Genomic DNA, 15,517 nt, shown 5'->3' with positions numbered 1-15,517 from the left:
GCCTGGTAACAGATGGTACCATGAATCCTCATTCTCAGGCTTTCTTTTGGGTGAGTCCTGGGATTGAAGGGACACATTAGAGTTGCATCTCTGTCCCTTTTAGTGACTTTTTGAGTATTTTGGTAAATGTCTTTTCCCTTCTCAGGGAGGCAGCAACTTTATGGATGGTCATAAATTAGTGATTAGATTCTTCTGGATGAGAAGTCTGCCTCTAGATTCTGAGAAGGCAGTCCTCACTCTGATTAGTTAAAAGAGCTCCAGTTTATATTAGCATGATAAAATTTTTGTAGGCAAAAAACATCTTTGTGTTAAACAGAAGATCCACTGAGAATGAGCCAGAGGCTCTTAGATGTGCTGTTCAGTATCTTTTTAACATATTCCTTGAATAGATAGTGTCAAGGAAAGGGACTGAGAATTTAAATGGCCCTGCTTTCTTTTCCCTCCCTCCCTCCCTCCCTCCCTCCCTTCCTTCCTTCCTTCCTTCCTTCCTTCCTTCCTTCCTTCCTTCCTTCCTTCCTTCCTTCCTTCTTTCCTTTCTAGTTTGATTTCAATTTCACTTGTTCTCCCAATTGTGACTTGGGGCAAACTTACTGAATTTGGATGTGACCTACTTTATTAGCATTGGATAAATATCTTCAAATCTCTTATAACTTTGAATCTACCTTATAGAAGCTAAGTGTAGCCTGTATTGCTTATCCTATAAAAACATTTTAAAAATAGTATTATAGGTATATTATACGAGGGGAATCAAATCCCCCAAAATTCTAAAGTATAGCTACTAATTTTCTCATCAATCACTTTTCATATACTTCTTATAACCTTTCAGATTGAAATTTACCCTAAATCTTTTTATAGGGTTAGAAAACTTCAAATTTTATTCTAGTAACTATTCTTTCTGCATCTGAAACAATTTTGGAATGAATAGGTAGCCTCTATAAACTTGAATAATACTGGTTGAATAAACTTGAATATTACTGACTCTTTGTTTTCTAATGAGGGGGAATTTACACAGTAGAGTAAAGCTTTTGCTGTTACTTCACTCTATTAATGTTACAATTTATTGCAGATCTTTTGCCAAGTTGGGTCACTTTTAAAATCAAACAGAACCTAAGCAACTAAATAAATGTATCTTTCTTAATACAGTTTTAACAAGTAATTTTTAAAAAATATATTTTTATTGATTTCAGAGAAGGAAAGAGAGAAACATCAATGTTGAGAGAGAATCATTGATCGGCTGCCTCCTGCACGCCCCCACTGGGGACTGAGCCTGCAACCCGGGCATGTGCCCTTGACCGGAATTGAACCCGGGACCCTTCAGTCTGCAGGCCGACGCTCTATCCACTGAGCCAAACCAGCTAGGGCAACAAGTAATTTTTATATAGTATGTAATGGTTTCATTTCAGAAAAAGATAAGGGATCCATGTTTAGTTAAAAAGGAAATCAGTGGAGACCTGTCTGATGAAGTTATACTTCAGTATTACAACATTTAGAAAAATAAAGGAGATAGAGAGAGGTGGAAACTGTTCCATTTTTTTCACCCATTGAATTAAGATTTTTCTCCCCCATCCTTTCTATTCATAGAGCAACACTTTGTTCAGTGGATATGTTTGTTTTTTTTGTTTGAATAGTTAATATATTTCCTTAGCTTAGAAATCAAAATTTTATAGAAAGATAGACAAGTCCCAATTCCACCCCTATCCCCATCTACCATATCTGTATCATACCCCTTGGTTCCCTATAGGCATTCAGTTTTAGTAGTCTCTTATTATCTTTTCGTGTTTTCTTGGGCAAATACTGACAAATATTGAGGATGTATTATTTCCCTGCTTCTTATACAAGTGGTTGCTGGTAACTTACTGTTTTCACTGATTTCATATTTGTTTTATTTACCACTCTATTTCATCAGCTCTAAGGAAGGTATACCATTATTATAAGTACCACTAAGAAATTATAAATGTTGCCAATTAAACTATGACACAGTGCTTATCTGTCACATTGACTATAAGTTGGATCCCTGTTTCAGAAATGGGAAAAAAAAGTCTTACCAACAATGTATCCTAGCAATCTCTCCATGTCAGCTCTTAGAGCTCTTCCTCGTTTTTTTTGTGTGTGTGTTTTTGAAATATAATTTTATTGATTTCAGAGAGGAAAGGAGAGGGAGAGAGAGATAGAAACATCAATGATGAGAGAGAATCATTGATTGGCTGCCTCCTGCACACCCCCTACTAGGGTTCGAGCCTGCAACCCAGGCATGTGCCCTTGACTGAAATCAAACCCAGGAGGACCCTTCAGTCCACAGGCCAATGCTCTATCCACTGACCCAAACCAGCTAGAACTCTTCCTCTTTTTTTTTTCTTCTTCATTTTTTGTATGGTTACATAGTGTTCCATTCGGTGGATGTACCACAGTATATTCAACCAACTGGACGTTCTTGGGTTGTTCTAGTCTTTTAGGTTGTTTCTGTAGTGAATAAGCTTTTGTCATGTCCGTTGATACAAGTATGGATATATCTGTAGGATAGATTCTCAGGGGTAGAATTGTGGGCCAACAGATAAATGCACCTGTTATTACTAAGATTACTATATTCCCCTCTTTGGGAAGTGGACCAGATCGTTTTACCCTCCTACCAGTGAAATACAAGAGGCCTATTCTCATCCTTGTCAAAATTAGTGTATGGTTAAACTCTCGGATTTTGCCAGTTTGATAACAAACGGTATTTCAAAGCCGTTAAGAGTTTTCTTCTCTTACTATGCATGAGTTTAAGTTTTTACTATGTTTTCCGGTCATTTGTGTGTTGCTGGTTGTTGTTGTTGTTGTTTTATATGAACCATATAATCATGAATTTTTGCCTATTTTTCTATTCAGTTTTTCTGTTGAGTTTTTTTTTATTATTTTCTGGATCTCTGATATAAAAGAAAGATTAATTCTTTGTTATATAAGTCATTTGGTTTTTTACTTTGCTTGTATTTTTTGCTATATGGAAGCCATTTATTTATTTATTTTTACACATATTTTTATTGATTTCAGGGAGGAAGGGAGAGGAAGAGAGAGAGAGAAATATCAGTGATGAGAGAGAATCACTGATCGGCTGCCGTCTGCACGCCCCACAGTGGGGAATTGAGCCTGCAACCCGGGCATGTGCCCTGATGGGGAATGGAACCGTGGCCTCCTGATTCATAGGTTGATGTTCAACCACTGAGCCACGCCAGCCAAGTGAAGCCATTTATTTTTAGTAGTTGAATCCATCACTCCTTTATAGTTTATAGACTTATAGTTAATAAATTTTGAGTCGCAAAACCTTCCCCAATGTGTGTTATAAAAACATTATTTTCTTCTAGCACTTTCATTTCCTCCCTTCCCCATCATCCGTGTGTGTGTGTGTGTGTGTGTGTGTGTGTGTGTGTGTGTATTTGGAGTTTATCCTGGCATACAGTGTGAGATATGGATCTGACTTTTATTTTTATCCAGATTAACACTACACTGATTGAATGATTTAAGCATTATGGTTGTTATATCTGGTAAGGTTAGTCTCTAAATTTTTTTCTTATCTTTTTCCTGGCTATATTTGCTTATTTTTTCCAATGAACTTTAGAATCAGCTTATCCAGTTCTAATAGGGGGAAAAAAAACCTGGAAAAACTTGTTTAAGGGAGTCTTAGGGACCATGCAAAATTTGTAAGTTAACTTAGTAATAATTATGTGTTGTTGTTTTTTGAAGGTCCTATTTACAATGTTAGGCACTTTAATTATAGGACATGAGAAGGAACCAATATTTATATAAATCGGTAAAATCTGAATTATTTTGGCAATTTTTATACCTTCTATCATAGCACTTAATGTTTCAGAGGAAAAAAGCCTATGCCATGAAGATAGGAAGAAATACTTTAATATAAGACCAGCTAAAATTGAGTAGCCAATGCCAATTTTTTCTATTTGTTGTATTAGGTGAAAGTTTTATTTGTGAGAAACTTGGCTACTACAGTGACGGAAGAAATACTGGAAAAGTCATTTTCTGAATTTGGAAAACTCGAAAGGGTGAAGAAGTTGAAAGATTATGCATTTGTTCATTTTGAAGACAGAGGAGCAGCTGTTAAGGTAGAAATTTTGTTTCTTGATATTTGAATTCTGCTATTGAAACTTGTTAAACATATGTAGTGCCTTTAAAAATTAAAATAAAATTGGTTTTCAGCTTCGCCGAACTCTGGAACTTTTTTTTTTATATATATATATTTTTATTGATTTCAGAGAGGAAGGGAGAGGGAGATAGAAACATCAGTGATGAGGACAGTATTACTGATGTCTCCCATTTTTCCCTCCTTTGCCCCCCTCACCCGGCTTTTCTCCACCCCAGGCCTTCAGGCCTTCGCCCAGGGTACTGCTTTTAACCCTTTGAGTGCCAACCAGTATCCTAGGAACTCTGCTAAAATTGCCAAGGCATTTTTGCTGATTTTACAGCAGTTTAGGAAAAAAATTATGAATCTCAAGTAAATTAAGTTACATATTCAAAAACTTAAGGAAACCTTTACTACATTTGTTTTTATCTTTGACATATATTGTTTGCTGATTGTATTATAAAATACTAGTAGAAAAAAAAATTTGAACAAAACATAATAAAATAGAGGGACACCCTTCTCCAATAGCTTCCACAAAATCGTCATCTTCACAGCAAGAATTGACATAATTTAGCAATATCATCATCACTAATAAAAGCAGACTTAGAACTGGACGCCATTTCGAAGCTTTAGGGCTACAAAATCTGAGTAAACTTCATAAAATCGTAGTACCTGTAAAAAATTAGGCAGATTAATGCCAGTGGTCAATTTTAGAACTACAGACATTCGGCATCATAAGTAATCTGCTCTTAGGTGCCATCTGTCAATAAAGAGTGAACTACTAGCATCTAATAGTGACACTGCAGGAGGAGCGCGATCGCAGTCCCGGCACTTTTGGCGAAAGACAGGAAGAGCGCGGTCGCGATCACGCTCCCTGGCACTCTAGGGGTTAAATGTGCCTTGTAGAACAAATGCATTGACTAGTTAGAATTGATTTGTTTGCTTTTTCATGGCTGCTAATTAATTAGTCCTTATTGCTTATAAAATTCACAACTCGGTACAGAATTTAATGTATGCCTTCTTAAATTGCCAATGGTATGAAGCACTGATAACTAATAAGTTTATACCTTCTAAATAGTCCTTTGATTCACTTGGTATTAAATAACAGGTGCATAAAAACTGGCAGGGTGCTTTGCCAAAGAAGTCTGTAAAATTACAAAATTTTTAGCTCAGCGACTGGGAATCACATTCATCGATATGGCCAGGTGAGCGAGTAGATGGTCTTTTCCAGCGGTCGCCAACCTTTCAGACCTCATGGACCACCAGTGGTCTGTGGGTCACTAGTTGGCGACCGCTGCTCTATTCTGTTGTTTAGACCAGGAAGCTTCAGCCTCATTTAGTTTTAGCTGAAATAGCCAAAACCTAAGGTGGTAAAGGGAGAAAATTAGTATCTAGAGAAAGATGGATTTGACTGGATATTTGCAAATCACTAAATGTTCTTTATGGATAGAGCATTTATGTATGTCTGAAGAAGAAATGGTTGTATAGGGAAATAGAAAAACTGTGGTGAGGTGATATTTTGTTAGAGTCACCTGAACCTTGAAGCATGGCAGAGGCTATTAGGTGGAACAACATGAATAAAGGACTAGAGCATAGAATGCTTTTGATTATTGTCCTCCAGGTGAGTGCTTCATTAGGTCAGGCTTTTTCTGGGCTCTGTGCTTTTGTTTAGGCAAAGTATGTTCCAGGTTCAGTGTTGTGAGGGAAACCTAGACTGTGTTTGTGTCAATTTCTTGTTGAAGTCCATTGCTGATCTTATCAGTGACCTCATTTGTGTTTCACATTCTTAACTCTTTGCACTCCGAACCATTCTGGACATTGGCTACCAGCTACTCGACGGTACTTTGCGGCGGAAACGTGCATTTACAGACCCTCGTATTATTTAGTATAATTTTGGAACCAAGTAACGTATTATAATGATATTGGACTTATATGAATTGGGTGACATCGAGGAATGTATATTTGCAAAAAAAACAATATTGTTTATAATTTTGTACAGTATGATAAGTTTTGTAACACTCCCCAATATGCATTGCAGGCTGATTAGTGCATGTTTGACAGTAATAAGTGGTTTGACGCCTGCCACCAGGTGTTTTCCTGTTAGAACACACAATGCAGTCCCGTTTTCTTTGTCCCACATCGGGAATATGTAGTTTATTGTTTAATCCGACACAAAACCCGCTGACATTTCTTGTATATATCTTAGTAATTTTACGATATTTTGATTTAATTTCTTGTGCCATTTCAAGATAAAACTTCAGGGAAACATGCATGTCTCAAAAAGTTGCGTTGAAATAACTCAATTCCCCGTAATCACTAATAAACTGCAATGTCCCCTGAGAGGGGACATCCGAGTGATATGCTAGAATTCCGATGTCCCCTGAGAGGGGACAGCGGAGTGCAAAGGGTTAAATTTTTTTTTCTTTTTTTTAAATCTTTTTAAAAACTCTTTATTTAAAGTATTACATATAGTATTATACATATGTCTCCTTTTTCCCCCTTTGACCTCTCCCTGGTCACCCCCACACCCAGCACATGCCCTCACCCCCCTAGTGTCTGTGACCATTGGTTATGCTTATATGCATGCATACAAGTCCTTTGGTTGATCTCTTATCTTCTCCCCCCTTAAAATTTTTATGGAAGAACAATGTAAGACCACGTACATGTTGAATGCTATTATATTTATTTAAAACTTTGAATCTTGAAAAGTTTGTGATACTGGCATCTTCCCCATGTGTGGATTTGCCTCTTTAGTATGGTTAAATATTGAAGAGTTAGTTATTTGGAATTAAGGAACAGCAATAGGTAACCCGTTTACTTTGTTTTTTCCTTTTTTTTTATTGCTTAAAGTATTACAAAGAGTATTACATATGTCTACTTTTTTAAATATAAGAGTAGGGCATCAGTTTTGTGCTCAATATTGTTTACATATAAGAGGGTGAGATTGAGGGAAACAGGTACTTTAGTTGTTTTTTTACTTTGTGGCTGGATTCATCTTTTGCAAAGTAAAATATTTAAATTGTTTATTAGTGTATTAACTGGCACAGTTATGCTTATGTAGTTATGTTTTAAAGTATTACTTCTAAAATAAATTTATTTTTTTAATTCTGTATAGGCCATGGATGAAATGAATGGCAAAGAAATAGAAGGGGAAGAAATTGAAATAGTCTTAGCCAAGCCACCAGACAAGAAAAGGAAAGAACGCCAAGCTGCTAGACAGGCCTCCAGAAGCACTGCGTGAGTCTGCATTTTAGTAAATACATCTTTGTACAGAGAATAACTTGATAGCGGAGATCAGGTTAATAAAACAAAATCAGGAAGAGTCTTGAAGTAAGCTAATTTGTTTTTTCTTTTCTCCCTTCCCTCCATTGTTAGGTATGAAGATTATTACTATCACCCTCCTCCTCGCATGCCACCTCCAATTAGAGGTCGGGGTCGTGGTGGGGGGAGAGGTGGATATGGCTACCCTCCAGATTACTATGGCTATGAAGATTACTATGATGATTACTATGGTTATGATTATCACGACTATCGTGGAGGCTATGAAGATCCCTACTACGGCTATGATGATGGCTATGCAGTAAGAGGAAGAGGAGGAGGAAGGGGAGGGCGAGGTGCTCCGCCACCACCAAGGGGGCGGGGAGCACCACCTCCAAGAGGTAGAGCTGGCTATTCACAGAGGGGGGCACCTTTGGGACCACCAAGAGGCTCTAGGGGTGGCAGAGGGGGGCCTGCACAACAGCAGAGAGGCCGTGGTTCCCGTGGCTCTCGGGGCAATCGTGGGGGCAATGTAGGTGGCAAGAGAAAGGCAGATGGGTACAACCAACCTGATTCCAAGCGCCGTCAGACCAACAACCAACAGAACTGGGGTTCCCAGCCCATCGCTCAGCAGCCGCTTCAACAAGGTGGTGACTATTCCGGTAACTATGGTTACAATAATGACAACCAGGAATTTTATCAGGATACTTATGGGCAACAGTGGAAATAGACAAGTGAGGGCTTGAAAATGATATTGGCAAGACACGATTGGCTCTAGATCTACTACATTCTTCAAAAAAACAAAAATTGGCTTAACTGTTTCATCTTTAAGTCGCAATTTGCTGCCATTTGTATTGAGCTGAAGAAATCATTATTGTGTATATACTCAAGTCTTTTTATTTTTTCCTCTTTTCATAAATGCTCTTGGACATTATTGGGCTTGCAGAGTTCCCTTATTCCGGGGATTACAATGCTTTTATTGTTTCAGGCTTCATTTTTAGCTTCAAAACAAGCTGAGCACACTGTTAAATCATGATTTTGCAGAACCTTTGGTTTTGGACAGTTTCATTTTTTTTGCATTTGAGATAGATTACATAGGAGTATGGAGTATGCTGTAAATAAAAATACAAGCTAGTACTTTGTCTTAGTAGTTTTAAGAAATTAAAGCAGACAAAAATTTAAGTTTTCTTGTATTGAAAATAACCTATGATTGTATGTTTTGCATTCCTAGAAGTAGGTTAACTGTGTTTTTAAATTGTTATTACTTCACACCTTTTTGAAATCTGCCCTACAAAATTTGTTTGGCTTAAACGTCAAAGCCGTGACAATTTGTTCTTTGATGTGATTGTATTTCCAATTTCTTGTTCATGTAAGATTTCAATAAAACTCAAAAATCTATTCAAAACATTACCTATTTCAAATTCAATTGTGTCCTAAAACATTATTTTATTCGTAATCCTTGCAAGGAATATTGTTTTCAAACTATAACTGCCTATGTGAGTGATCAAATTCATGCAAAATTTCTTATCTATTTCAATATGTATCGTGGCTGTCAGACTGAGGATTAGTCTAAATTCTAGTACTTATTCCAAATAGCACTTCATTGATTGGTGTTCTCTCATAGTCTCTTAAATTTTGAAATTTTATCCTTATTTTTATAAAACAGGTTCAATGACTTTTGAACATTCTTGCAGGCATTGTATAATTTATGTTAAAGTGGGATTAGGGAAGCAAACTGCAATTTATTTTGACCCACATTATTTCTATAAAGGATAATTTGTTGTCTGAAGACCTTTTTTGCTGAATAAGTGAATATATGTAACAGGAAAAAATGTTAGTATTGTGGTGTCAGTTGCACTACGGATGAAACTCAGTTTTAGTGTACATGATCGGGACTGCCACTTCAGTTCAGGAATATGATTTTCTATTGCTATGTAAATTTGTTTTGAGAAACACAAGCCTCACAAGAGAGGCTTAAAAATATCTAGTAAACATACTTCTGACTTTCGGTTAAAACCTTTTTTTTTTTTTTTTTAACTAACCCTAATGGCCAAAGTTTTTGTTGGCCAAGTCATAACGTCTCTTTCCCTGTTTCCTTTAGAAATTCTGATTTATTGTAATGGCCTTTTTGCTTGAGAATAAGAGGAACAAAAAAATCCAAACTTTATAGTGCAGGAAAGGCTGGATCACTTTCAAATTACTGCAAAATTTTCCCTTCCGTTTTGTTCTTAGGTGGATCTGTTTTTAAATTATAAAAACAAGCCATTGGGGAATAATTAAAAACAACACACCTTATTTTGTGTTCTGTTTCTATTTGGTGTCTATTATAACAGTAGCACTAGATTTCAAAATTATAAGCCACTTAATTTTTTTACGACTTTGATTAGATTATATTTTGGGTTTCAAATAAAATATTTCTTGATGAAAGTTAGTATATCTTATTTCTCTTTAAACGTGTACTTATTACATAGTACAGTAAGTAAACTGGCCTTATTAATGTTCCTATTTTTTTTATAAACTGATAAAGGAATTATATATATAGTCTATTTTAGAGTAGTTTCAGGTCAACATGGGTATGTATTTGATAAAGCTTAGATCCAGTTGTGTTGATGTATTTTAATGCCCATGTATAAAAGTAAAGACACCGAAAATTCTTTAAATACTGCTTTTAAGCTTTGAAAATACAACTTGAAGCTCATTATAAATCTAAATTAGACTTGAATAAAACCCTGATTTTTCTAAAGAAGAAAGGGTCTAAAAATAAAATTTGAGTTGTTTGTATTTCTTAAAAATTAGATGGTACCAGCTACAAAGTTACCATGAAGGGAATTAGGACTTGGAATAAAGTGATGCTTCCCCCACCCATCCTAAAATATAAAGCCCCAGCAAAAACATAAGAACAAAACTTGGGTTCCATAACAAATCCTTTCTTTGATTGCAAATTACATTTTATTCTCACCAATTAAAATATATATCTATAGAAAAGTTCCTCTAATATTGTTTTATAGGATTTTTATGTCCGTTTATTTAGCAGTAAAATGAAACTTTATAAACATTAAGTCTCATTTTAGAGCTTTTACCTTGTCTTTGTAAACTATTGCTGTAGCAGCATTCAGAAAAAATAGATTCAGAGCTTAACTTTTCACAGAAATCTAATAATCTAATATCTAAATCTGAAAAATATCCATTGAGGAAGGTCTTTATTCTAGACTTGCATTCATTGTTGTTTTTAATAGGCACAAATGATGAGTTCTGGGAAATTTGATTTTCTATACTCCTGTCATCTTTTTGTTCCCCAACCTAATTCATTTGGTTTTATTTATGAGCCTGCTATATTAATGTGTGTTAGGAAGTTTTTACTTTATAATGAGATAGACGTCTTTGTAGTTATCCTCCTGAGATTGGCATAAATATACCCCTTCCCCATAATGGAATGCTAATTTTTATTTGATCACTCATTTATAGCAGTTGCTTAAATGTATGTATATGACATTGTTTTAATTTTTTTAAAGCAAAAATGTTTTAATAAGTCGCCAGATTTTTAATAAATCCACATTTGGTCAATTAATATGGAAATTAAGTTTACTATGGTTCTGAAGTTAGTTTTTTTAAACAAAAGAGTTCAGCATAATTTTTCAGTTTTTTTAGTTCCTGTGGTTATTCTGCATAAGAAAGCCCAATGCTTTCTATTAATAAATAATTTTTCTCTCACTTGACTTTGAAATCTGACTTAGGTGAATCCTCTTTTTTAAAAAGGTCAGAATGCATCAACATAAATTATATATTTTAAATTCCAAAAGAGAAGGGATATAAAATTCTATTCCTAGCGAAAAGCCATATAATATTCTTGAAACTCATTACATCATTTGCCTCCTGCCCATTTGGATAATCATACCTATGTTTTATTAATTGTGTATTATTTGTAAAACCAAACCCTTCCAGTAAATACTTGCTATAAGGCTATTGTCAATTTTAAAGACTCCTAATTATGTTAAAATTTGCTGTTTTGATTTTCCAAAGATAATTTTATTATACTGAGCTATCCATTATAATCAATCAAAGTAATGTGGAAGAAATAGTAATACTAGTGATGTCCTTTAGTATGTGGATCTCTTAACTGAGGAGCTATGAAAAAGCCTTATAGAAAGAGTGCACTGGATTTATAAGTGTGTTTATGTTCCTCTAAGAATGAGAGCTTCTGTTAACTTAGTTGTTCAGAGTAAGCAAGTGGAGTGGATAACTGACTAGAGAATCCAGATTGACAAATCCGTCAACCAGTCATGTTTACTTTTGCATAGAAGTTTGTTGATTAGTTCTTATCTTTGAGATTTAAACACCAAGTTTTAAAAATATTGCATACTTAAAGTATGGGCCGGTAATTTAAATATAATTTTTAATTTGAAGTAGTTACTGTTAATCTTTATAGAAAAGTTTTCTTTAAAATGTGTATACATATATATATATTTTATTTAGAGGTTACCAGAAGCTCTGGGTTTTTTGTTTTGTTTTGTTTTTTTAATCATTTTCAGATGTTATCCAGAAATCTGCAAGTATACTTTTCCTGTTTTAACTCCTTCCTTTTATCACCTGACTATCAGGGAAGCGAGGTTGAGGCTGCCCTGACCTGACATGTCATGATGTCGACTTGCTAGGTGGGGTTCGCTGGGGACGATAACCAGTGGAATTGTTGGTAAGAACTTTTTTTTTCCTATTTTTTTTTATTAGTAGTGGGGCATTAAGTGTGGGAGAATGCCCATATCCTATAAGTGGGCATTTATGTTGGCCTTATAGAAAAATAAGACTTTAAATAATTTTGTTCTTAATAGGAACATATAATAAGTACTTCATGCTCTTTATTCTCAAATTGGTAGATGAGCAGGAAAGGCCTACAGTATGAATAAATGAAATACTCAGGGTATTATTTTAAGTGATCAGAATAGACACTTTATAAGATGGATTCTAAATAATGTCTCTTGGTGAGGCAATAAATTTGCTTTATTTTACTGTGATTTCAAACAATCCAATATCTTCATTACATTTACATTTTTATTTGGTATATTAGCATATAATGCATCTTAAGGGATGTTCATTGCAAACTAATATTAGTAAAAATAGGACGATGTTGATAGAATGGAGGTGTTAAACACTAAGAGAAGTAATTTTTTTTAAATCCTCCAAAAGAAACCTTAATATTGTAAAATGAAACTTAAAAGTTTTAGCAATTTGAAAAACAGTAGTTGATTCAGTATAAAGATACATTTGCTATAACAACTTTTTGTTAAGAGGAAAATACATAGGTAAATTATTAGGTCATTGAACATAGCGAAACGCAAATTAATCAGCAACTTGTGTTTCATCTGAAACTCAGGAAAGCTGGTAGGATTAGTAGATATTGGTAGAATTAAGAGTCAATTTTTAGATTAGTGTTAAAGATTAAAATCTTTCATACTCATTAGAGGATTCCATGAAGGTAAAGTATAAATTGAGGAAATTAAATTGAATAGGGATTTCTGACCATACCATCTAAAAATGTAATATAACATAAGCACTGATTGAAAATAATTTTGGATTTTCATGCCTGAAGAACCTCCTCACTATTCTTACGCCTTCTTTGTTGGTTGGGTGTATCAGTCCAGGAAGAATCTCCTAGGTGTTAAACATGTGCTAGTTGGTGTCATGAATGTAAACCCCTATCTCTAAGCTTGTTGTAGACTAGCTGAACATTACTGCAGTGAAATACTTGAAGAATTTTAGTGATTGTATCATTATGTTAAGGTACTTGTTCTCTTCTGACACATTTTATACATGTATCAGTGGTAGAAAAGATCAGAGTATAAAACTTTAAGATTGCACTTAATGTGCTCTTGGGAAGTTTTATAGTAAGTAGTAGGAACACTCAAGTAGTTCTGAGCAGTTCATAGAAGTTAACGAAAATGCATTGCAAATTTTTGTGCTTTATACACTAACAACAAAATACATTTCATAGGACCAGAAAAGAATGAAGCATTACGGGGGAAAACATACATTCCTCAAATATAAATAAGGGCTTTCATTTTATGTAGTAACTTTGTCAGGATCCCATGAACATCCTATCTTGATTTGTCATTTGGACAAAAGGGACTTCTGTAGCCTGTTCATCTGTACTTGAATGATGCCTATTACGATGTTTAGCACTATATTACAAGGCTATTTCTATAACTGAGCCGAAAGCTCCTGCAAACATTACAGTAACACGAGAATATTAAAATAGAAACATTTATAAGAACATTTAATCAGCAGCTTAATAAAAATTATGCTTTTGGTACAGCGTTCAGGTACCATAACTGTATTGGAATATTTGTACAATGTTAAATATTTTTAATAAAATTTAACATGTTCAAAATGTTGTGTTGGTGATTTTGGGTGGTGTGTGATGGGTTCCATTATACAAATCAAATTCAGTAGTTCTGTAATTGAGACATTTGAAGTCAAATGGATTTCCTATCTTCAGATTTAGTACTCATTTGGGCACCTGTTCCATGAAAGGCAGTAAAGAAATAGGACTAAAAGGACTGACATCAAGGGGGTTTATTAAAGTGTCAGGAAATAGCTTTATTGGAGTTTAGAGCTGGGTCTACCGATAGGGATGTTGGCTTTGGCATGACAGGCTGCCAATAACATTTTTCTAAAGAAATTGTGGCATTTCCACATTAGAAATGATCCTAGAAAACATACAGAGGTGGGCAGAGGGAAACATTTGTATGATGCTTTCAGTAACCATTTTATTGCCCCAGTGTTCTTGACCAATTGACATGACATGCCAGCAAGTGAAGGAGGTGATAAAGGAATATTTGAGGAAGGCTGTGTTTGAATGCACTAGGCAGGTAATAACTTCAATGTATAAGAAGTACCATATAGAGAGAGCCCCCTCTTTGTTTCTTACAGTAAATTTTATGAAGGTTTCTCTTTCATTCTGATTCCCATTCTCCTGAAGATAGACCTAATACAGTAGCTTTTGTTTTTACTTCTTTTCCTTGGGGTGTTCTTAGTTCCTTTAGTCCTGTGATCAGCAAACCGAGGCTCGCAAGCCACATGTGGCTCTTTGGCCCCTTGAGTGTGGCTCTTCCACAAAATACCACGTGCGGGCGCGCACGTACAGTGAGATTGAAACTTCGTGGCCCATGCGCAGAAATCGGTATTTTGTGGAAGAGCCGGTATTTTGTGGAAGAGCCACACTCAAGGGGCCAAAGAGCCGCATGTGGCTTGCGAGCCGCATGTGGCTTGCGAGCCGCAGTTTGCCGACCACTGCTTACTCTAAACTTTAGAGTCTAAAGAGTAGAAGTCCTGCAATTTAGAATGGAAATCTACTTGAAGTAATGTGCTCATTTCTTTGCAGACTGTACCAAATAACAACAAAGATTAAGGAGGAAAGTGATAGGAACCTAATGACTTATAAGCGAATTAAAGGAACTCTTCACAAGGGGTAATAACATAGTCTACTTGTTTTTTTGAATGAAGACTGTTAAATAAAAGAGAGCTATGGAGAAGAAAAAGTGATTATTTTAAAATAAGAGTAGACAAAATACTTGCATAGGCCAGTATTTTCCAGAAAGAGTTTACTGTTTTTGTTATTTTCCTGTTGTCCCCAAATCAAAGGTCACTCACTGAGACAGGAAGGAATATTCTAACAGAAATCTAAACTTGGGCATCTGTAGGTGTTGGTAGAGCTGGAGATGGAGCAGCTCACAGATGTGTGGTGTATTTTTTCCAAAAATAAAGGGGGCTTGCTTCTGACAAAGATTTTAAACTTGGGCTCTATTGGTGTGTTTTTGCTCTACCTAAAGCCCTGAATTTACTTAGTTAATTTTTAGAAGTAAGATTTTATTAGGTATTTCCTGTGAGGTGCATTATATTCACATAAGGGAGTATCTTTTGCCTATAGCTATGAAAATCACATTTCTGTTAATTTAGACTTGAAATTTATTACTGAAATCATGATCATGTATAGACATTTTCTTAAAAAACTAATATAAACAAGAAGAGTTGGGGTGGGGGGGTTTGTTTGTTTCTTTAATCTTCACCTGAGGATATTTTTTCCATTGATCTTTAGAGAGAGTGGAAGGGGTGGGGCGGAGCTGGGGTGGGGGGTGGAGAGAAACATCAATGTGT

The 15,517-nt window shown here is 35.3% G+C and overlaps 1 protein-coding gene across 1 annotated transcript in view; it reads left to right on the top strand.

Moving 5' to 3' along the window:
• The window catches only part of HNRNPR (heterogeneous nuclear ribonucleoprotein R), a 32,902-nt gene extending 24,126 nt beyond the window's left edge, over positions 1 to 8,776 (top strand). The window contains 3 exon segments of the mRNA XM_070404331.1: positions 3,945 to 4,094; positions 7,227 to 7,348; positions 7,487 to 8,776. Coding sequence (XP_070260432.1) covers positions 3,945 to 4,094; positions 7,227 to 7,348; positions 7,487 to 8,099 — 885 coding nt within the window. The 3' untranslated portion in view covers positions 8,100 to 8,776.
• Positions 8,777 to 15,517: the final 6,741 nt, after the last annotated feature.

This window comes from Myotis yumanensis, unplaced genomic scaffold (genome assembly GCF_028538775.1).
Source record: "Myotis yumanensis isolate MYYU_CA2020_CCGP unplaced genomic scaffold, mMyoYum1.0.hap1 SCAF_2, whole genome shotgun sequence".
NCBI lineage: Eukaryota > Metazoa > Chordata > Mammalia > Chiroptera > Vespertilionidae > Myotis > Myotis yumanensis.
This window is presented reverse-complemented; position numbering and strand designations above follow the sequence as displayed.